The sequence below is a fragment of the Xenia sp. Carnegie-2017 genome, unplaced genomic scaffold (assembly GCF_021976095.1).
Source record: "Xenia sp. Carnegie-2017 unplaced genomic scaffold, XeniaSp_v1 HiC_scaffold_19, whole genome shotgun sequence".
In the NCBI taxonomy this organism is placed as follows: domain Eukaryota; kingdom Metazoa; phylum Cnidaria; class Anthozoa; order Malacalcyonacea; family Xeniidae; genus Xenia; species Xenia sp. Carnegie-2017.
The window spans coordinates 2,161,601-2,185,709 of NW_025813481.1; the positions used below are offsets into that span (position 1 = coordinate 2,161,601).

General features: G+C 32.2%; 3 protein-coding genes across 5 annotated transcripts in view; all 3 read left to right on the plus strand.

The window, feature by feature from the left end:
• The first annotated feature begins 16,638 nt into the window (after positions 1-16,638).
• LOC124438529 (serine/threonine-protein kinase/endoribonuclease IRE2-like) lies at positions 16,639-19,239 on the plus strand. The gene is made up of 5 exons (XM_046988699.1): positions 16,639-16,663; positions 17,068-17,774; positions 18,151-18,742; positions 18,904-18,981; positions 19,157-19,239. Exons 2-5 carry the CDS (start codon positions 17,109-17,111, stop codon positions 19,192-19,194), a joined length of 1,374 nt encoding a protein of 457 aa, XP_046844655.1. The 5' UTR covers positions 16,639-16,663; positions 17,068-17,108; the 3' UTR covers positions 19,195-19,239.
• A 1,570-nt stretch (positions 19,240-20,809) lies between these two features.
• LOC124438733 (AP-3 complex subunit mu-1-like) lies at positions 20,810-23,707 on the plus strand. The gene is made up of 8 exons (XM_046988933.1): positions 20,810-20,987; positions 21,865-21,923; positions 22,352-22,430; positions 22,570-22,678; positions 22,931-23,043; positions 23,155-23,276; positions 23,519-23,591; positions 23,702-23,707. Exons 1-8 carry the CDS (start codon positions 20,889-20,891, stop codon positions 23,705-23,707), a joined length of 660 nt encoding a protein of 219 aa, XP_046844889.1. The 5' UTR covers positions 20,810-20,888.
• The window catches only part of LOC124438522 (AP-3 complex subunit mu-1-like), a 33,531-nt gene continuing 32,356 nt past the window's right edge, over positions 22,935-24,109 (plus strand). For 2 of the 3 annotated variants that reach the window (XM_046988689.1, XM_046988691.1), the window contains exons 1-5: positions 22,935-23,043; positions 23,155-23,276; positions 23,519-23,591; positions 23,819-23,866; positions 24,029-24,061. In XM_046988689.1, coding sequence (XP_046844645.1) covers positions 23,847-23,866; positions 24,029-24,061 — 53 coding nt within the window. In that variant the 5' untranslated portion in view covers positions 22,935-23,043; positions 23,155-23,276; positions 23,519-23,591; positions 23,819-23,846. The remainder of the gene's footprint in view (positions 23,044-23,154; positions 23,277-23,518; positions 23,592-23,818; positions 23,867-24,028; positions 24,062-24,109) is intronic. The other variant, XM_046988690.1, reaches the window with a different exon arrangement.

The window sequence follows — 24,109 nt, forward strand, 5'->3', positions numbered from 1 at the left end:
CTCGTTTGCGGTCTTTACTAAATCTGACAGTATTGATATTGTTATCCTTCTTAAGTCAACTTCTACTTCGTTCTTGAACTTTCTGTAGTCTGTGTGATAGGTACATAACATAAAACCCCTATATGCACCTATCACAAGAAAGTATATATTGAAGATGGCATCATGAGATGTTGAAACATGTTTATTTTAAAAAAACTTGTAGTATTAATTACCGTTATCACTTCGCTTGATTTCTTTTTTCTACAAACATTTTCAAAGTTTCAATTCAAGCATTCATGGAAAAGAGTCCGCTTAAGGACTCTTAAAACATTTACTAAAATTATGAAAGAAAATATTTTGGATGAAATTGATAGTGGTGCAAACAAGGGTGAAGTTGAACGTGAAAACAGACAAAGTTCATATTTTAGGCTTAGAAGATCATGGGTCTCTTAAAGAGAGTAATGTTGGCAATAGAACAGGTTACAAATGTCTCGTGAAACTCTTCATAATGGTGGTGTATCAGCGAATAAAACTCATGAAGCTAAAAAGAGGCGTGTGGACGACAAGATTCGTGTTTCCCACGAGAATCGTGGATCTAACGTGGACGAGATGCTAATGTGTATGGTGTTGTTGAAGAATGGAAGTCTTCTTCAGAGTTTCATGAAAACAGAAAAAAGGAAAGTGGTAATTTCAATGTGTATGATAAATTTGGAGAATATGTGAAGCTAAAACCCAATGCTTTACTATGTACAGAGAGGTTACAGCCAATCAATTTCTCTTTCAAGGCGACAGCGTCAATGACGTCACGTAGTATGGCATCACATGACAACCGTTCAAGAAACATGATGCCCAGTTATTCAGTGAGAAATTATACCAACATGGGCTACAGTCAATATGGCGATGATATGTCTAGTGTTGGTCATCAACAACCTGTTGTTGTTGTGAGAACATTTGATCATCCAGGAAAGTCGAATTATTACAGGTCAGTTGTACTACCGCGGGTCAGCAATACTATTTCAGGTCAGTTGTACTACCACAGGTCACTTAAACTATTACAGATCAGTTGTACTACCACAGGTCAGTTGTACTATTACAGGTCAGTTGTACTACCACAGGTCAGTTATACTATTACAGGTCAGTCGTACTACCACAGAGCGTTTACACTATTACAGCTTGGTTGCAGTACAAGCCATTGACTCGAATTCAACTGCACACGTAATTCTACTCTGTTATTTATTCACCTCCAATGGCTTACTATGGTTAATTTTATCAAACACACACGTTGTCTTTCAGGGATGTATTGCTATCGCTAATTGGGGCTTTTGTTCATATATGCATGTTATAAATCCGTAGATAACAATACATTTCAAAAGATATTAATTCAGCATATCATGAATATTTGAATAAGAGCCCCCAATTAGCGATAGCAATACATCCCTGTTGTCTTTCCTTTGGTTTTTAATGTTTCTAAAATTACCATTGCTCTTTGTAGACAAAGGAGATCATTGCCAAAAAACCATTCAAGACTGAACTACAAAAAATCATTTAAATCCATAACGACTCGCAGACGAAAACCTTTACCATCTGCCTGGACAACAAACCTTCGAAATTCGCCGTCAAGACATGAAAATTATGAAGATGTTCACTCTTATTACTTACCACCTAGAAGAAAAGACAAATATCAAGGTTCAACTCGTACACGAGATTACATGAATCACGAAATGAAAGTTCGTGAAGCTAAAAGTCACGATTCTGCCTATAGTAAAAGATACATTGTTGAAAACCGTCCAAAACTATCCCATGCTAAAAATGCTAAAACCTCGACTTATTACAAAGCTTCTGGTCGATCGCAACTCAGCTTACATTCATATGCGTCAGAAGTAGATTATAAATCATCGCCTGTCCTTCACGACCAAATTAAGGATCAAAATTTTCAAGTAATTTATTCCGACAAAAAGTGGGAAGAGAAATCACATGACCCAGAAATCATGTCCACTGTCAGTGGCAGTGAGTTTTCTGAATTCTTACCCGTTCCTCCACGGCCAAGCGACAGCCAATCAGATATCTCTACGGATAGATATTCCCGTGGTAGTTATAAATCATTTCTAGTGTGTATATTTTCTTATGTTCGTGACAATTTTATGAACTACGTGGCGGAAATAGATACGCAGGCAAATTGTATTATGAAAAGTATAGTTGTCGAGAAAACTGGTCTTGGATTTATCTTATTCAAACTTGTGGTTTATCATTTATATATAAACCATTTTGCATTGATACTTTAAATATCGTCGTTTATGAACATTTTTATGAATAGATTATTGAAGAAACGGTTACTTGCTTGTCTTCGATTATTAGATCGTGTACGGAGAGATCTTGAAATAAGATCTTATTTTGAGATCAGTGATCGTGCAACTGAAAATGTCAGAATATCTTATGTCAGATACTTCTGGAAATCGTGAATTACATGGATTTTTAAGCATTAGAATTAATATATTGCTTCATGTTTGCATGCATTTACTATATTAAGAGGGGGGGGGCACATTACTCTCAATCTTTCCTAAATGTTTTAAATTGTCCTCCTATAGTCTTGTTGAACTTTTAGTGAACCACAACTATAGCAAATATTCAAGAATATCGAAGAACGATGTCATGTACTTTAATGCTTGAAAAGTAAGTAATCAAAGTTACCGGTTTATTAACGATGCACCATACTGAACAAACACAAAAGAGAAAATTAAAGAATGATGAGAATATTAAAATGACTTGTTCTCTCGCAGTCGGATTTATATGCCATATGAATACGATATGAATATTTTATGTTTATTCTACTTCTGTGATAGTAACGACATTTAAAATCATATTTATCGTTAATTGACCTTGAAGTTTTTAATAGAAATGTTCCCAAAGTTTGTGTTGGTGTTATACATTTGCAGGAAAATTTCGCCATATAAGTTGGCAAGTTTTTTGAACAAGCCTGGGTTATTGAAAACAAACGAAGATTAACATTTTCTAATTTACATATTTTTATGTATCTTATACTAAATTTTGTAACATTAAAACAGTACTCTTAATTTTGACACCTTTTAAGGGCATTATTTCTATTCTATCTTGAAGAAAGACGTGTTACAAGTTTAATGATGTTTTAAAAACTAGCTTATTTTCTTTGTAATACCTAGTTTACATTGTCTCCTGTGAACGCAAATAAATGTATGCTTGTTCATTTACAGACTTAAAAACTCGACATATTCAGAAATGGAAAACTCCTTTAAGCATACAGGTAACATAAAATACCCCAATGCTCACGTATAATTATATTGGTAAATTATATTGCCGACACTTCAAGACACTATTTATTCGTTAGTCATAAATAGTGACGTAATATGAACATTCTTTGGTCAATAGTCTGTAAATGATGTTCATTTCTTGGAGATTGATAACATTTACTTAACTGAAGACAAAATTATTTTTACAATGTACATTCGTGTGCTACATTGTAATTTTGTTTTGTACCATGCTTTTCCTTTCAATTGATTTAACTACATGCAGTTTTCTGTTATCCCAGTTCATCTGTCTCTACAGTTCTAAATTAAGTCACAGTAGTCATGAATATTTTTACGCTCCATTTTTTATAATTGTAGTCAAAGAACTCAGAATACGATATGACTAATTTATGTTTGTATTAATTATCTTTTCTGTTAATTTGTCATAAATTTTTCTGAAAATGAGATAATCATAAATTACTTGGTGAACCTGTCGTGTGTAAGAGAAAAATGACTGTTTATTTTTCAATTTTACAGGGTCTTGCATTTCTATTTCTATGCTGTATGTAGGTAAGTACTAAAAACAATACTTATGACTTTTTTTTTTGGCAATTTTCTCTAAATGAGTCAAACTGTCACCATAAAACGTACAAATGTGCATAATATTATTTTCATTGGGATTTTTCACATTGCAAATGGAAAGGAGGCCTTGTTTTAAATAGTCACGGTAGTATAGTACGGGGTGTCATCAATACTGCAATATTTTAGCGATAAGAAAATCAACTGTAAATTAGTTAATCTTTCATTCCGTAAATATTGAAATAACATTTTTTTAGAGGTCATGAGATTTACTGATGATGAATCTTCATATATAAAGCATAAGTAACAAAAATATTTCATTTCATTGCTTGAACAAAAACCTCCATTGTTGTAAATGAAGTTTAGTATTATGAAAACTACCAAACAAGCTATTATTGTTTCTTTTCTAGAAGTAATAATCCAACTATAAACGACCACAATTATTAACTTTAATGATAAAAACACGAATGTTATCCACGTTACTATAACTTCTTCAGTAGTATATTTTATGGATATGGTGAGCCTAAAGGTGTTGTCGAATAATGTGCATGTCATGAAGAATATACATGGAAATGTTGCTTCGTAAATAAGTCCAATTTTAAGTCTTTATTTAAATTTTTTTACATAATTTTATTTCTTTTGTTATATCAGTCATATTTTGCACTGTTTCATGTTATTTATTGTAGTTTTATTTCTTTTCCTGTAAACAATGAAAATACACATAGTGCATGACCAGGCCTGCATGCATGTGGTCCAAAATCAATCTGGGTGTTTTTATACACTTGCATTTTTTCCTTAGTAAATACCTTTAAACAAGGCAAAACAAGTACAAGTTGTTATATCGTTCGACACTGTACATACATGTAATATAATCACTATATTGAGCGCAAATTACTTTTTTTTACATTCACGCAACTAAAATACGATTGGTACATTAAAGTTTTATTTTGTACTTCTCTCTCAACTTGTTTACCCAGAAAAAATTCAAATATTCGAGTTTATTCTTTGCTAAGTGATTAAAAACTGAAGTGTAATATCTACTTTGATCCACTGTCTTGTACTTCTTTTTTAACTTTCGAATCAAACTTGTCATGTGTGAACCTAAGCATTATGTTGTTTTGTCGTTTATTTATATATAATGCAGAGGAGCAACGAAGACGTCGTACAGGTATTATCTTTGGTATTATCTTGCAGCATACTGATAATAATATGGTTGTTTAGGGTTGCTATTTTATTTGCAATGTTGAATCATGAATGATCATATTCCTTGAGGTGTATTAAAACTAAAGTGTGCGTACAGTAACTTTAGTTGATAATTGTTTAGTTTTTATTGTTTATTTTTTCATAATGTAGCAATGATGATAATTCAAAATCTGGTTCAAGGTTGGTATAATCCTTCTGTATATTACAAAAATGATGAACGTTTATGGTTATTGAATTAATTGCAATAATAACTCATACAAAGTATAAGTTTTTTTATTAAGCCCTTATTGACCGAGCGCGAGGTCTATACGGAGAAATAACGGACCGAGGTAGCGAAGTTTGTAAAAAAAGACAGAGGTCCCATATTTCTCAGTAAAGACCAAGAAAGCGAGGTTATTAAAAGGATTAATATATGGCATTATTTAACCTGAAACGAAGCTTGCTTTTTTTCTCTTCCTTGCTGTTTTTATGAAAACTACGAAACAATGAAATACACATAGTGCATGACCAGGCCTGCATGCATGTGATCCAAAATCAATCTAGGTGTTTTTATACACTTGCATTTTTTCCTTATTAAATACCTTTAAACAAGGCAAAGCAACTACAAGTCATTATATCGTTCGACACTGTACATACCTTTATTATAATCACTATATTGAAAAAAATTACTTTTTTTATATTCACGCAACTAAAATACGATTGGTACATTAAAGTTTTATTTTGTACTCCTCTCTCAACTTGTTTACCTAGAAAAAATTCAATTACTCGAGTTTATTTTTTGCTAAGTGGTTAAAATATCACAATTTTACGTTTGCGATAACCTAAGGACAGTTTGACGATGATATTGCTAAATTGGAGACCTGGTCTTATGAGATATATTAAAACTAAAGTATTCGTACAGTAACTTTAGTTGATAATGATGTGGCTGCATGTGCCGCTGTGGATTTAGCAGAAATTTTGCGTAGATTCTTTCCATCTCGGTTATGACGCACTATGTAAAGCCTAATGTGAATGTTCAATGTATTGGTAGTTGTTTTTCATAGGCTGCAATTGGTGTATTCTTTGGTTGGTAAAACTTTCCTTTACTAAAGATTGCTTTTTTCCAATTTTCATTTTTTTTTAACACGGTGTTTCAATATCTTTAATACTCTTTGGCAAACAGGTTTTAAACGCTTTTGCTTGTAATTTTATAATGAACATTAGAGCCCAGCTTATTGGAATTATATGAATTGTTATTGCAAAAATAAGAATGTAATAAAGGATTTTTATTAATTTTATTGACGTTTCGTCGCAACACGCGACATCTTCAGAATATTGGTATAAAGTTGCAAAATAAAAATAAAATTAGCTACAGTATTTACAATGTAGAATAAATTAAGTAGTAATTGAGAGATTAACCAATTATAGGAGGGCTAGAAGAATGACAACCCAGCTCTTTGAAGGGAAAGAAATCGGACGGTCGGCCACCAGAACGGAACAGTGAAGTGATAAGTGCGGGAAAGCAGACGAGCAGAGTTTAGTTAGTTGTGTTGGAACTTGAACAGCGTGTTTACCAGTAAAAAGCATGCTAAAATGCATGTTGTTTTCGGTAGTGTCAACGTCTGTGTTATTAGTATCAGTGTTAGATGTGACGAAAATGCGGCTTAAAAACCGGATTTCGAAACTCCTGAGATCTCCTGTAGTTTTCAAATTTACGTGTTAATGCGGAGCTTTGTATGTGGGCCAAACACGGCGATACTTTCATCCACGAATCTCAGAACATTTGGGAGTCTCGCCTTTGACGGGAAGAAATGCAAAACAGCTCCGTTGTCCAGTATCTATAAATATTGTAATGAAACAGGACATATCTCCTTTCCTGAAAATTTTCCATAATATCCTCTTCTCATTCTACTTTAAATCTCGAACCATTAGTTCGTGAAAGCTAACTTATTTCGAATCTTCAACCCTTCTTATTTTTGTAATGGTAATTCAAATTATTGCAATAAGCTGGGTTCTAATGTCTATTATAAGATTTTATTTCCCGTCTGGAAAATCTATTGTTTTTGTTAGTTCATGATGTTTGTATCAGGATAAGACAGATTGCATTGAAATTCATCCACTATTCTTCTACCTCCTCCGACGTTTTTGATTTTAGCATTTCACTTGACCTTTCATTTGTGCATGTTGAAATAAGTTTGTTTTAAGATAATTACAGATTTATATAACGATGACTGTGAATTAGTCGAACTGTCAAGTGTAATATTGTTTTTATTGTTTATTTTCTCATAATGTAGAACTGACGACATATCAAACACAGCTTGAAGGTTGGTATAATCCTTCTGTATATTACAAAAATAATGAAAGTTTATGGCTATTCACATAATTGCAATAAAAAGTCATACAAAATATAAGTTTCTATTAAGCCTTTAATGACCGAGCGCGAGGTCTATACGGAGAAATAACGGACCGAGGGGCGAAATTTGTACAAAAAGACAGAGGTCAGATATTTCTCAGTAAAAAACCGAGAAAGTGAGGTTATTAAAAGGATTATTATATGGCATTATTTAACCTGAAACGAAGCTTTTGCAAAATTAAATATTATTTTCATTACAAATTAATTTACATTAATGCAACTAAAATACGAATGGTTCGTTAAACTTCTATTTTGTATATTTCTCTATCCGTTCGTTTACCCAATGAATATTCAAATACCCGAGTTTATTCTTTGCTACGTGATTCAAATTTTACAACTAAGTTAGTGTTATTGTCAATTTCAGTTAACTTTTCAAATGGCGGTTGCCAAGTTACTTTCTAATGATGCCAACTACATTTCCAAATATGGAATGTTCGATATGAACTTGTCAACTTGAGTTGACAAGTTGTGTACTTGAGTACTGAAGTTGTGTACTTGAGTACTGAAGTTGTGTCTTGAGTACTGAAGTTGTGTACTTGAGTACAGAAGTTGTGTACTTGAGTACTGAAGTTGTGAACTAAAGTTGAGAAGTACTAGCAAACGCGAAAGGTCTTTGTACCCTGTAGACATTTGGCAATGAATCTGTTCAGTAAGCAAGGAAAAGTTTTACCAATAGAAGTAAGAAATGAAATACTTGAAATGTGGTTAAATAACGAGCGTTTGATAAACATTTCGAAACAACTAAACCTACCTTATAAGACTATATCAACTATAATAGATCTATGGGTAAACACTGGTTCTATTGCACCTCGCCAGAGCGAACGTGATGTTCGAACTACGCGTACAGATGACGTTATTGCATACACTGAATATCTAAAAATTAATAAACCATCTATTTACGCAAAAGAGATTCAGCAACACCTAGAAAATAACAAAGTTTGCCTTCCAGCAAACTAACCTAGTAGGCTATCCATTAGTAGAATTTTGAATAAAGATCTTGGTTACTCTTACAAGATAATAAGTCAAATTCCTAGAGAGACAGAACTGCCGGGCATTATGGAGAAGTTAGAAGCTTACCTAGGAAATATTTCATTGATTGATTGCAACCGTATGCATTTCTTTGATAAGTCGTCTGTAGTTGATACGATTGGCTACAGACGTCGACGGCACAGTATGCAGGGTACTCCTGCATTTGAAATCCAACGATACGCTTCTAGTACCACATTTACTGTAAATTTATTACATAATGTAAACGGCGTATCACATTATAACACTCTTAGAGGGCCTTCAAACGGATTGGAAATTCTAAAGCTTTTCCTTGTTTACTGAACGGATTCATTGCCAAATGTCTACAGGGTACAAAGATCTTTCGCGTTTGCTAGTACTTCGCAACTTTAGTTCACAACTTCAGTACTTAAGTACACAACTTCAGTACTCAAGTACACAACTTGTCAACTCAAGTTGACAATTTCATATCGAATATTCCATATTTGGAAATATAACTGGCAACATTAGAAAGTTACTTGGCAACCGCCATTTGAAAAGTTAACTGAAATCGACAGTAACCTGTGGACAGTTTGACGATCGTAAGGCCATACTATTTATTAGTATTGATAATGTTTATTGTTGTTTATGTGTTATTGTTTTTAGTAAATTGAAGAAAGTTAATTAATTTTAGGAAGTTTTTATGTGTCTATACAGTTATATGTTTTTTAACTTTAAGATAGTCAATTTGGCCTTTCTTGTGTTAATGTGAAAATAAAATTTGTTTTTCTTTATTTCCAGCACTTGGTAATCGGGAAGATGTGTATGATTATGCATGTACGGCAATATAACAATGTATTAGTAAAGAATAGTTTTATTAGTAAAAAGTTATTTTTCCCTCTTAATAAGGTAAGGTTCAATAAAACATTCACATTACCAACATTCTTTTTGCAAAATTAAATATTATTTTCATTACAAATTAATTTACATTAATGCACTGGAATACAATGTATTTCGTGCTTAGTTAACCTTTTATTTCGTAAATGTTGGAATAATATTTTGTTGGAGGTCATGCAATTTACTGTTGATGAATCTTCATATATAAAGCATAAATGACAAAAATATTCAGAAAAATAAAGATATTAGAAATTCTTTCTTTAGCAAAGTGCATAAGCTCATGCATTTCATGTATAATCACGAATTTATTTTTTTTTAATTTAATCACATAAACAATAATCTCCATAATTGTAAATGTTACATGTTATTTTATGCGACTTTGTTTCTTTTCCTGTAAACAATGAAATACATCGTGCTTGCCCAGGGTATTGCATGCACGTCGACTTGACCTGACTTATGTAATTATAAAAATACTTTTTATTTTTTCTAGTTCTAACAAGCCTTTTACTTGTATGTTGCATTGGTTAGTATGATCGTGCACAGCTATATTCTACTTATGAAAGATTATATATAATACATAAATGACGGTTAGTTTTACAAGTAAGAAGTTAATTTTTTTCCTTAACAAAGTAAGGTTCAATAAATATTTAGGTAAACAACATTCTTTTTGCAAAGTTAAGTATTTTCATTACAAATTAATTTACATTAATGAAACTGGAAAACAATATATTTCGTGCTTAGATATTGTCGATTTTAGTTAACTTTTCAAATGGCGGTTGCCAAGTTACTTTCTAATGTTGCCAGTTACATTTTCAATTATGGAATATTCGATATGAAATTGTAAACTTGAGTTGACAAGTTGTGTACTTGAGTACTGAAGTTGTGAACTAAAGTTGCGAAGTACTAGCAAACGCGAAAGGTCTTTGTACCCTGTCAATATTTGGCAATGAATCCGTTCAGTAAGCAAAGAAAAGCTATACCAATCGAAGTAAGAAATGAAATACTTGAAATGTGGTTAAATAACGAGCGTTTGACAAACATTTCGAAACAACAAACCTACCGTATAAGACTATATCAAATACTATAGATCTATGGGTAGACACTGGTTCTATTGCACCTCACCAGAGCGAACGTGATGCTCGAACCACGCGTACAGATGACGTTATTGCATACACTGAATATCTAAAAATTAATAAACCATCTATTTACGCAAAAGAGACTTAGCAACATCTAGAAAATAACAAAGTTTGCCTTCTAGCAAACATACCTAGCAGGTCATCTATTAGTAGAATTTTGAATAAAGATCTTGGTTACTCTTACAAGATAATAAGTCAAATTACACGTGAGACAGAACGGCCGGAAGTTATGGAGAAGTTAGAAGCTTAAATAGCAAATATTTCATTGATTGATTGCAACCGTATACATTTCTTTTATGAGTCGTCTGTAGTTGTTACGATTGGCAACAGACCTCGAGGGCACAGTATGCAGGGTACTCCTGCATTTGAAATCCAACGATACGCTTCTAGTGCTACATTTACTCTAAATTTATTTCATAAAGTGAACGGCGTATCACATTATAACACTCTTAGAGGGCCGTCAAACGGATTAGAATTGCTAAAGCTTTTCCTTGCTTACTGAACGGATTCATTGCCAAATGTCTACAGGGTACAAAGATCTTTCGCGTTTGCTAGTACTTCGCAACTTTAGTTCACAACTTCAGTACTTAAGTACACAACTTCAGTACTCAAGTACACAAATTGTCAACTCAAGTTGACAAGTTCATATCGAATATTCCATATTTGGAAATGTAATTGGCAACATTAGAAAGTACGGTAATATAACAATGTATTAGTAAAGAATAGTTTTATTAGTTAAAAGTTATTTTTCCCCCTTAATAAGGTAAGGTTCAATAAAACATTCACATTACCAACATTCTTTTTGCAAAATTAAATATTATTTTCATTACAAATTAATTTACATTAATGCAACTGGAATACAATGTATTTCGTGCTTAGTTAACCTTTTATTTCGTAAATGTTGAAATAATATTTTGTTGGAGGTCATGCAATTTACTGTTGATGAATCTTCATATATAAAGCATAAATGACAAAAATATTCAGAAAAATAAAGATATTAGAAATTCTTTCTTTAGCAAAGTGCATAAGCTCATGCATTTCATGTATAATCACGAATTTATTTTTTTTTAATTTAATCACATGAACAATAATCTCCATAATTGTAAATGTTACATGTTATTTTTTATGACTTTGTTTATTTTCCTGTAAACAATGAAATACATAGTGCTTGCCGAGGGTACTGCATGCACGTCGACTTGACCTGACTTATGTAATTATAAAAATACTTTTTATTTTTTTCTAGTTCTAACAAGCCTTTTACTTGTATGTTGCATTGGTTAGTATGATCGTGCACAGCTATATTTTACTTATGAAAGATTATATATAATACATAAATGATGGGTAGTTTTACAAGTAAGAAGTTAATTTTTTTCCTTAACAAAGTAAGGTTCAATAAATATTTAGGTAAACAACATTCTTTTTGCAAAGTTAAGTATTTTCATTACAAATTAATTTACATTAATGCAACTGGAATACAATATATTTCGTGCTTAGATATTGTCGATTTTAGTTAACTTTTCAAATGGCGGTTGCCAAGTTACTTTCTAATGTTGCCAGTTACATTTTCAAATATGGAATATTCGATATGAAATTGTAAACTTGAGTTTACAAGTTGTGTACTTGAGTACTGAAGTTGTGAACTAAAGTTGCGAAGTACTAGCAAACGCGAAAGGTCTTTGTACCCTGTCGATATTTTGCAATGAATCCGTTCAGTAAGCAAAGAAAAGCTATACCAATAGAAATAAGAAATGAAATACTTGAAATGTGGTTAAATAACGAGCGTTTGACAAACATTTCGAAACAACAAACCTACCGTATAAGACTATATCAAATATAATAGATCTATGGGTAGACACTGGTTCTATTGCACCTCGCCAGGACGAACGTGATGTTCGAACCGCGCGTACAGATGACGTTATTGCATACACTGAATATCTAAAAATTAATAAACCATCTATTTACGCAAAAGAGACTTAGCAACATCTAGAAAATAACAAAGTTTGCCTTCTAGCAAACATACCTAGCAGGTCATCTATTAATAGAATTTTGAATAAAAATCTTTGTTACACTTACAAGATAATAAGTCAAATTACACGTGAGACAGAACGGCCGGAAGTTATGGAGAAGTTAGAAGCTTAAATAGCAAATATTTCATTGGTTGATTGCAACCTTATACATTTCTTTTATGAGTCGTCTGTAGTATTTACGATTGGCAACAGACCTCGAGGGCACAGTATGCAGGGTACTCCTGCATTTGAAATCCAACGATACGCTTCTAGTGCTACATTTACTCTAAATTTATTTCATAATGTTAACGGCGTATCACATTATAACACTCTTAGAGGGCCGTCAAACAGATTAGAATTGCTAAAGCTTTTCCTTGCTTACTGAACGGATTCATTGCCAAATGTCTACAGGGTACAAAGATCTTTCGCGTTTGCTAGTACTTCGCAACTTTAGTTCACAACTTCAGTACTTAAGTACACAACTTCAGTACTCAAGTACACAACTTGTCAACTCAAGTTGACAATTTCATATCGAATATTTCATATTTGGAAATATAACTGGCAACATTAGAAAGTTACTTGGCAACCGCCATTTGAAAAGTTAACTGAAGTCCACAATAACCTGACGACAGTTTGTCGATCGTAGGGCCATACTATTTATTAGTATTGATAATGTTTATTGTTGTTTATGTGTCTTTGTTTTTAGTAAATGGAAGAAAGTTAATTAATTTTAGGACGTTTTTATGTGTCTATACAGTTATATGTTTTTTAACTTTAAGATCGTCAATTTGGCCTTTCTTGTGTTAATGTGAAAATAAAGTTTGTTTTTCTTTATTTACAGCACTTGTGTTTCGGGAAGGTGTGTATGATTATGCATGTACGGCAATATAACAATGTATTAGTAAAGAATAGTTTTATTAGTAAAAAGTTATTTTTCCCTCTTAATAAGGTAAGGTTCAATAAAACATTCACATTACCAACATTCTTTTTGCAAATTTAAATATTATTTTCATTACAAATTAATTTTTATTAATGCAACTGGAATACAATGTATTTCGTGCTTAGTTAACCTTTTATTTCGTAAATGTTGAAGGTAACGCAAAAGCACCCTAATATTTCATTTTAGAGGTAAATTATATTGCCGACACTTCACGACACTATTTATTCGTGTCCCATAAATAGTGACGTAATATGAACATTCTTTGGTCGATAGTCAATAAATGATGTTCATTTCATGGAGATGGATGACATTTACTTAACTGAAGCCAAAATTATTTTCAATGTTTATTCATGTGCTAAATTATAATTTTGTTTTGTACCATGCTTTTCCTTTCAAATTTATTTTACTACATGCAGTTTTCTGTTATCCCAGTTTATCTGTCTCTACAGTTCTAAATTAAGTCACAGTAGTCATGAATATTTTTACGCTCCATTTTTTTATAATTGTAGTCAAAGAACTCAGAATACGATATGACTGATTTATGTTTGTGTTAATTATCTCTTCTGTTTATTTGTCATAAATTTTTCTGAAAATGAGATAATCATTAATTTATTATTGAGCCTGTCATGTGTAAGTGAGAAATGACTGTTTTCTTTTCAATTTCACAGGATCTTACTTTTCTAAGCTGCTTGCAAGTAAGTACTAAAAACAATACTTATGACCAATGTTTTTGGGCAATTTTGTCTAAATTAGTGAAATTGTCACCATAAAACGTATAAATGTGCATAATATTATTTTCATTGGTATTTTTCACATTGCAAATGGAAAAGAGGCTTTGTTCTAAATAGTCGCGGTTGTATAGTACGGGGTGTCATCAATATTTTTACACTCCTTGACTTATAATTGTAGTCAAAGAGCTCTAAATTGTTTTATTTTCCATTCTTACTATTACGATTCAATGCATTCTAACGCAAAATTCTGATGTCTGAATTTCGCTGTCATTATTTAAAATCAGGTTTTTACGACAATAAAATTAGAATAATTGAATAAAGCTCGTTATTTTTAAGAAAATATGTTGTCCCTAACCATATCCTTGCAATTTTTTAACGATAAGAAAATCAACTGTAAATTAGTTAATCTTTCATTCCGTAAATATTGAAATAATATTTTCTTGGAGGTCATGAGATTTACTGATGATTAATCTTCATATATAAAGCATAAGTAACAAAAATATTTCATTTCATTGCTTGAACAATAACCTTCATTGCTGTAAATGAAGTTTAGTATTATGAAAACTACGAAACAAGCTATTATTGTTTCTTTAATCCAACTATAAACGACCACAATTATTAACTTTGATAATAAAACGACAAAAGTCTGCCACATTACTATAACTTCATCATGGTAGTATATTTTATGGATATGGTTAGCCTAAAGGTGTTATCGAATAATGTGCATGTCATGAATAATCTACATGGAAGCGTTGCTTCTTAAATATGTCCAATTTCAAGTCTTTACCCAAAGTTTTTTACATAATTTTATTTCTTTTGTTATATCAGTCGTATTTTGCACCGTTTCATGTTATTTATTGTAATTTTGTTTCTTTTCCTGTGAACAATGAAATACACATAGTGCATGACCAGGCCTGCATGCATGTGGTCCAAAATCAATCTAGGTGTTTTTATACACTTGCATTTTTTCCTTATTAAATACCTTTAAACAAGGCAAAGCAACAAGTCATTATATCGTTCGACATTCTACATACATGTAATATAATCACTATATTGAAAAAAAATTACTTTTTTTATATTCACGCAACTAAAATACGATTGGTACATTAAAGTTTTATTTTGTACTCCTCTCTCAACTTGTTTACCCAGAAAAAATTCAAATACTCGAGTTTATTTTTTGCTAAGTGGTTAAAATATCACAATTTTACGTTTGCGATAACCTAAGGACAGTTTGACGATGATATTGCTAAATTGGAGACCTGGTCGTACGAGATATATGAAAACTAAAGTATGCGTACTGTAACTTTAGTTGATAATGATGTGGCTGCATGTGCCGCTGTGGATTTAGCAAGAATTTAGCGTAGATTCTTTCCATCTCGGTTATGACGCGCTATGTAAAGCCTAATGTGAATGTTCAATGTATTGGTAGTTAGTTGTTCTAAATAGGCTGCAATTGGTGTATTCTTTGGTTGGTAAGACTCTCCTTTACGAAAGATTGCTTTTTTCCAATTTTCATTTTTTTTAACACGGTGTTTCAATATCTTTAATACTCTTTCGCTATCCGGTTTTAAACGCTTTTGTTTGTAATTTTATAATGAACATTAGAGCCCAGCTTATTGAAATTACATGAATTGTTATTGCAAAAATAAGAATGTAATAAAGGATTTTTATTAATTTTATTGACGTTTCGTCGCAACACGCGACATCTTCAGAATATTGGTATAAAGTTGCAAAACAAAAATAGAATTTGCTACAGTATTTACAATGTAGAATAAATTAAGTAGTAATTGAGAGATTAACCAATCATAGGAGGGCTAGAAGAATAACAACCCAGCTCTTTGAAGGGAAAGAAATCGGACGGTCGGCAACCAGAACGGAACATAAAGTGAAGTGATAAGTGCAGGAAAGCAGACGAGCAGAGTTTAGCTAGTTGTGTTGTAACTTGAACAGCGTGTTTACCAGTAAAAAGCATGCTAAAATGCATGTTGTTTTCGGTAGTGTCGAAATGCAGCTTAAAAACCGGATTCCGAAACTCCTGAGATCTCCTGTAGTCTTCAAATTTACTTGTCAATGCGGAGCTTTGTTTGTGAGCCAAACACGGCGCTACTTTCATCCACGAATCTCAGAACATTTGGGAGTCTCGCCTTTGACGGGAAGAAATGCAAAACAGCTCCGTTGTCCAGTATCTATAAACATTGTAATGAAACAGGACATATCTCCTTTCCTGAAAATTTTTCCATAATATCCTCTTCTCATTCTACTTTAAATCTTGAACCATTAGTTCGTGAAAGCTAACTTATTTCGAATCTTCAACCCTTCTTATTTTTGTAATGGTAATTCAAATTATTGCAATAAGCTGAGTTCTAATGTCTATTATAAGATTTTATTTCACGCCTGGAAAATCTGTTGTTTTTGTTTATTCATGATGTTTGTATCAGGATAAGACAGATTGCATTGAAATTCATCCACCATTCTTCTACCTCCTCCGACGTTTTTGATTTTAGCATTTCACTTGACCTTTCATAATTCTGGTCAAAAACACAAGCTTTTCAGAAGGTAACCTTAAAAACATTAGGTTCTTTAATTCTCCGAACTCTTTTCACCGCGACAGGTGCTTTCATCTTTGATTTTTCAATCTCCATGTTTTCTCATTTAAAGTGAAACGTTCCTGACGTCCCTCAACGTCCTTTGAACTAAATATCCCTCATCCGTGTGTTTAGGAGCAGGGAAATACGCTGTTAATACAAATAAACTCAAGAGAAGGCAAACATGTTATTATGTCATTATTCAGTAGCTAAATATAAAAGTCAGTTCACCTTAACGGGCAAAGCGGTGTAGGTATTTCAAATCTTGTCTAATAGGCACAATTTTTTGATGTGCATATAATTAGAAAATTAAATTGCTTCTTGATACATTAATTTATTCCTTTCTAAATAGTCTACTTTACTTTTTAATTGAAGAATTGCTGTCTCAACCATGGAAATGTTATGATAAATCAATAATGCATCAGCAAAAGTTCAGAATGATGGAGGAATATGGGAAGAAAAATCCAAGAAAAGTTAAACTTGTAAATGGTGTAAAGGTTATTTGTTCTGAAGAGTTTTTGCTTGGTAAAGGAAGTGATGGAACTCGTGTTTACCTTGGACTCGGAAAAGATGGTTACGGAAAAGCAGTAAAACGATTGCTTCGAGATAACTGCGCGGAGTTAGCCAAACGAGAAAAAGAAATTTTGAATGAGTTGAATGCAAAGCGTTCAAATTATGTTGTGAATTATTGGTATCTTGAAGAAGAACCAGGCACAGATAATTTGTATTTGATATTAGATTTGTGTGAAGAATCGTTAGAGAGTTATGTGAAATCTTCTTCTTTGCAAGATCTTCAAAAAGTCGTTCCTAAAGTTCTTATTCAGATCTTAAATGGTCTAGTTCACCTTCACAGCGGTGAGCGTCCTATTCTTCATCGGGATTTAAGACCCTCGAACGTTCTTCGAGATGTACAAGGAAATTTTTTAATCGCTGACTTTGGTATAAGTCATATGTTATCTGATGAATCTTCGACACATTGGAGCATACAAAGAGGAGCTAAATATTGGATAGCTCCAGAGTCATATGACGCATCAGATGATACAATCAATAAAGTTCGTTACAAAAAAGAGTCTGACATTATGGTAAGTTCTTGAAGTAGAAATAGAGGCCAACCACAGGTCAATGTTGTTTTTGCATTTGAATGTTGTATTTGGTAGGGATATCATTATCACTGCCACTGATATCATTATCACTTTTAAGTATAATTTTTCTTGACCTTCATTGTACAGTCATATAGTGGCAAAATACAAATTATACTGTATAAAATATAAAAATATGTATATGTATGATAATGAATTTATTGTTGTTATTGCCTTATTGTATGTCTCTCATTTAGATTGCTCTAAAAAATTTGTGGCTACGATTCTTAATTGGAGAACATTATTCTGATTTTTTTCGAACTGAACTTGTATTTTTGCAAGTAACAAATAAATTAACTCCATTTTTTATTGAAAATAGAATGCCGGAATGGTGGCTTATTATGTTGCAACAAAGGGGAAACATCCTTTTGGAATTGAACGGCATAGACTGGACAACATTTTGAAAGGAAACCCAGTTGGCTTGGACGAAATCAAGGATGTTACGCTCAAAGACCTTTTATCGTGGATGCTACAGCTAAAACCGGAAGACAGACCATTGGCCAACGAAGCGTTAAAACACCCTTATCTACAAACCGATAAGGAGAATTTCGCTTTTCTGTGTGATGTTGAGAATGAACCAGAAATAAAGACATCATCTCCACATTCTCTTCCCTCAAATCTTCGTGAGCAGTTGAATCTTTCAATAAATTGGATGGACCGTATCGATCCTGAATTCTTTAATCATTTCAATAAAGTATCCGACTCTGCATGGTTAGGTTGTCTAAGATTTTTACGAAACGTTCGCCAGCATTGGCATGATAAACCTCGTCCACAACTGTCATCATGTGTTAAAGATGGAAACTATCAAGAGTATTTTCTTCGACTTTTTAAGGAACTGCCTTATCTAGTTCACAGAGCCAAAAGATTGAGTGACTGGAAGGCAAGACCTGATCTAGAGAAACATTTTCCAAGTAAGACACAGAAATGAGTTTTCATTTTTGATGGCCAAGCTATAAATTAGGGGTCCATGACACTATATTTGTTATTTTCACTCTCGTTCTCTTCTTCATTTACTGTACTTAATGCATGTATGTTTTTAATTCTGTATATTGCGGTTGCAAACATTTGTTAGACAGTGAACATCCTGTAAAACTTGAAGAAGGCAAGGGAAAGAAAAGCGAAGCTGTTATTGATTACCCTGATCTTAACGGTAAATAGCTATGTAACAACAAACTAATGCTGTGTACGTGTCACTTTTCTTAAATATTCTACCAAAAACCGTAATCTCTCCACTTGTATCTGGTGCATCGTTTTCTAACTTTGTGCAACTGAAAATAACGGTTCAAGCATGTGTGATAGTACTAGCAATAGTCGAAAATCTTTAGACGAGATCAACAATTTGTCAGATATCCAAAGAAAGTGAAGAGTACCTACGAATCATGGTGATTCAGAGACTTTGGCATATTTTATCGTATGGTAAAAAGCTTATTATTATGTTGTCAAACTTGTAAAGAACACATATGCAATAGTAAATATTGCGTATCCTTTGCTTTAAGGCAACAAATTCTTTCACGTCGTATGCATTAATGCTGAAATTGCGAAAAATGCTTGCTTAGAAAAAGAAGAGAGTTTTCGCTTAGAGTTATTAATCCTTTTAGCAGCTCATTTTACTTATTTTATTTTCTTTGCATTATTTATCCTAAGTGTAAATGGTCAGATCAAATGACGAATGGAAAAACAAGAACATTATCGTTTTCATTTTAAAGCTAAAATGTGCCACATCAATGAAGTCTTTTTATTGTCTGCAAACTGAAGGCGAATGAAATTTAAATTTGATTTCCATACATCATGTTTGTTATGTAAAATATACAATAAATTTTAACATGTGTAATTTAATAATAAATAGCATTTCTTCAAGTATAACAATGTATAACAATACATATAACTATATATAACAATATAATATGGATGTCATGACTTGTAACGCAATTAAGGAGTTGCTCGATCTGTGCTCAAAATCCGTTGTACTTTAGCGTTATATAATTCTTTCGTATGAGCTCCGAGCGTGAGTTCAATGTACTAGAACGCTATTTAGTTTATGTACGTCACTACAGTACACTGCAAAGGGTAAAAGATTGATATGCATAAAAAGAACAACTTATTGAATCGGGGAAATTGGTAATATTTGAATAAAATGACACTTTCATGTGAGGTTGTGATCATTTCCTAGTATTTCTTTTGTTGCAGCTTTGAAATTGTTAAAAGAAAATCTGTGTACGTTGAGGTAATGATGAAGAAGTCAAAGTTGCTGAATTTTTGTTTATTTTGGCTTAGTTGTGTTGCATTTTTTTTTGAGACTAAAGATCGTATGTTTTAAGCCACAAGCTTGCATTTATGAATTTCAGTCTTTTAAATACTTCGCCAGATCTGTCTCTTTCAGTCATTTGTTACTTGTTAGGTCAAGATTCCACATTTTCAGTTAATTTCCATTGATTCTATTATTGTAGTGTGTATCATTGGTGTGTATGGAACTCAAAGTATGAATACTGCCGAGGGACTCTACCATGTTTCGTTATTTTAATTGAAACATCCATATTTCTCATGCCTTGCTTTACAAAAGACAATTTTCGCAATTATTTGTGAGTTATCAGTTATCTAATGATAAGCTTTTCGTCTTGAGAGAAGAATTTTTATCAGATTATTTTTATTTTGATGGCTATTTAAACTACAAATTAATCTCATAATTATGTCAACAACAACTCGCTCGTAATGCAACTCGTCTTTGCTTGTTGTCAATTAAATTTTTTCTTAATTTTGATCGTTAAGCTTTACAAAAGAAAATGGCTCAGGAGTCGGGAAGCTATGTACTTTCGGAAGCTTCCAATTTTTAGATTGTGAGCATTTTATAAGATTTGATAAAATATTAAATACTTGATTTATACAGATGTGCTAACTTTTCAATGAGGGTGACATGATGCAATTAAACTAAACAAAAAAAAAATCGAATTAAATATCGAAAAATTTATCACACCAGTTTAACTATTGTGAATTGCCACATAGTTAGCATGGCACACACCCAACTTTTCGAAGCCCTTGCGGTTGAATGTATTGTTTTACATGCAAGTGTTTATTATATATTTCTGGGCTTGTTTTCTTGTTGTACCGACAGAAAATCCCAGAAGAAAAGAGGTGTCTGCTCAAAATATCAAGGTGTATGTAATAACCAGACCTAGTCAATGACATGAGCCTGAGAGTATTTTCCAAACTTGTTGTTGTGAATTGATATAATGCCTTTGTTCATGTTTTGTACTCCAACTTTCTAGACTAAGTTATTGGTTGAAAGAACGATTGTTGGCAATGTATTCAAGGGCTTCTCAGTCAATGTTATGCTTTTAAACATAAAAATATAACAACCATCGCCAGCAAGACTTCACTAAAGTGCATCCGTTATCAAAGAAAGGGTTGTCTTATTAGGATGTGGATATTATGTACATTGTCATTGCTAAGAAGGAAGATTTTCAGCATTTTAGTATAAATCGTATTGTATGATGCAAATGACAAGCTTACAAAATTCGAACAGCTAGCCCACTGCAGGGCGTTCGTAGCGAGTAGAATGAGACTTATTTATTAAACTCAGGATTTGAACGAAGTTGTTTTCCAGAATGCAGTCTACAATTAAAGTTTTAGCAAGTTTGTAGATTCCGTGGTTTCTAGAAATCGAGTAAAACAGAACATCTCTCCTTGTATCTAGTGCATGGTGTTTCATCTGTCGTTATACTTTATAACTGTTTGGGACTCCTACAATTCATTGACTTGTTATCAATGAGGATCATGGGATTGAGACGAAAATCTTCACGACCATAAATAAAGGTAAGTTAGGTAAGCCAGCTGGTAAAGGCCGTTGATTCTTCAGTGGTCTGGGGACAAGTAAGATGATTACATGAATCTTGATTTTTTTTAAATGGAAACATCGCTTTTAAATGTTGGTTAAATGTTAGCAATAATATAAATAAATATTTACGAAATGAACTTAAATGAAAATAGTTTTATAACCATTAAGCTAGTTAAGTAAAGGAGAAATACATTTTTATAGGTTTTATTATCTGTGGATTTTACAATGATTCACAGTTTGTTTATCATCAACCATTCAGGGTGAGTCGGTAGTGACAGTATGTATTGGTTTTATATTTGTTTGCTTACAAAGCTCTTCTGTTGGTTTTGTACGTATCAGCTTGTGATTATTGTGAGAAGTACTTTACAATTATTTGAATGAGGTAAAATGAGATTAGTTTCAGTAAGATATTAAAGGAAAGCTTGAACAATGTCAGAAGGCAGAAGCCAGTGAAGGTAGATTATGAGAAGTATCATGTGACAGGATTAATACCCAGAAAAAATAAAGAATGTCATAAAAAGCGTGAGATATTACCTGATATCTGTAATTTTAATAGTATTGAAGTCAGTTAGATGATGCCATTTTGATGATTTCAGCTTCCTCAATTTTTTTGTTATCACAACTTTATACCAAATGGGTGACTGTGTGTTTGTCACTAGGTCATATGATGTTTTTCATGTTTATTTAGGGATATATTTCTGGAAAAACATTGGAGAAGTGTTTTGGGATGCTCTGTTTGTGATTATTTCTTCGAAGCTCAAGGAAAGGTAAATGAATTTATGTGTAAATTGTTGTTTGTGCTTGTTTGGTTGAGAAGTTTTAAGGTACTTTCATGAACGGTTTTCATGTTATATTTGTATGACAAAAATGCTCCTAAACAAATTAAATATCATCTTTTATGTTCAGGCTACTTCTCCAGAAGACATTCCTCCTGTACAGGATTCAGTTATCTCATCAGTATGTTTCGCCATGATCTCTTCTTTGTTTCTGTTGTTGAAAATGAAGATTTGTGTTTATATTAAGGTTAGTTAATGTTTTATTAATGTTCATTTTGAATCAATTGCCTCTAATCCAATCAAGAGATTGATTGCTAGTTTTAATTTAAAAAGTATGCATTACATTGCAAAGAAGTGTTATCACTCAACAAAGGACATTGCATTAGGCATTCCTAGTGGTAGATAAAAATAATTTAGCCTTCATATCATCAACATGTGGTGAACACTTTCATGATTATTATTATTGATGAATTGAAAACATTCCTTTCCAGTTCCACCTTTGTTTGTGGTTGAATTTCTTCATCGAGTCGTTGACTTGATCAAAGAATATTTCTCTGACTGTACTGAAACAATCATTAAAGAAAATTGTGTCATTGTATATGAGGTTTGAGATAAGTATATTTTGTAGAGAATCCAGCTGTTTGATAGATGAATTTCAATTTTTTTTCTGTTGTGTGTGATGTAAAATATGATGTTATACCTTTATATTCTTCAGTTATTGGAAGAGATGTTGGATAATGGATTCCCTCTTGCTGCAGAGTCAAATGTACTTAAAGAGTTGATAAGACCTCCTAGTATAGTTAGAAATGTTGTTAATAAAGTGACTGGAGATAGCAAGTAAGAACCTTCCTTATGGTAAACATACAAGCCATGTTTTTATCTAGTGATTTATTTGTTGTTCATATAAGGATCAGATATAAATATGAAGCAAATCCGTAAAACCACTAAACATTTCTATATTTGCATTGTTATTTATATGCAACTTACTACAATATTTAGTTAAATTTGTTTTAGTTTACACGTTTATGATCATTCTACATATTATTTAAGTTAAATATTTCATATTTTCTTTGTGTTAGCAGTCATCTCCCAACTGGTCAATTGTGCAATGTTCCATGGAGGAGAACTGGTGTAAAATATGCAAATAATGAGGTATGTAGCTATATTCACATTGTTCCATTAAGAAATTTGAAAGAAAATCCGTTTTTATGCTTTGTTTTAGTTGTAATGTGATGAGTGAACTTTTTTCTTTTGTTAATTAGTTGTAATAAATATTGCTAATTAGTTGTTAGTTGTAATTATTCATAATTACTTCCAATTAATTCTAATTATCACAAATTAGTCCTAAGTATTTCTAATTAATTCTATTCATGTTATAGATTTATTTTGATGTAGCCGAAAGCATTGATGCCATCATTGATAAACAGGTAACAACATTATAATACTGTGGATTTCTTGTTCCCTTTGTGGAAGATGTATGACAAAAATATGTTTGTTGTTTTTGTTTGATGTTAAATTAAAACTAAGGACATGTACAAACTGAAAACTTATGGCATGTTTAAATTCCTAAAATTTTCTGTTTTGTGTTGGGCTCCACCATATTTTCAGAAATACAAGGAACTGTAAGTGCCTTTTTTTTATACTTTGTTATATGTACTCTAGTACAACAT

Bases quoted from the DNA above. Each gene is read 5' to 3' on its own strand.
- LOC124438529 (XM_046988699.1), top strand. From the start codon at position 17,109: ATGCATCAGCAAAAGTTCAGAATGATGGAGGAATATGGGAAGAAAAAT. The intron at 17,775-18,150 runs GTAAGTTCTTGA...TATTGAAAATAG, and splicing joins AAAAAGAGTCTGACATTATG to AATGCCGGAATGGTGGCTTA. The intron at 18,743-18,903 runs GTAAGACACAGA...AACATTTGTTAG, and splicing joins TCTAGAGAAACATTTTCCAA to ACAGTGAACATCCTGTAAAA.
- LOC124438733 (XM_046988933.1), top strand. From the start codon at position 20,889: ATGCAAGTGTTTATTATATATTTCTGGGCTTGTTTTCTTGTTGTACCG. The intron at 20,988-21,864 runs GTAATAACCAGA...ACATTTTTATAG, and splicing joins CTCAAAATATCAAGGTGTAT to GTTTTATTATCTGTGGATTT. The intron at 23,277-23,518 runs GTAAGAACCTTC...TCTTTGTGTTAG, and splicing joins AAAGTGACTGGAGATAGCAA to CAGTCATCTCCCAACTGGTC.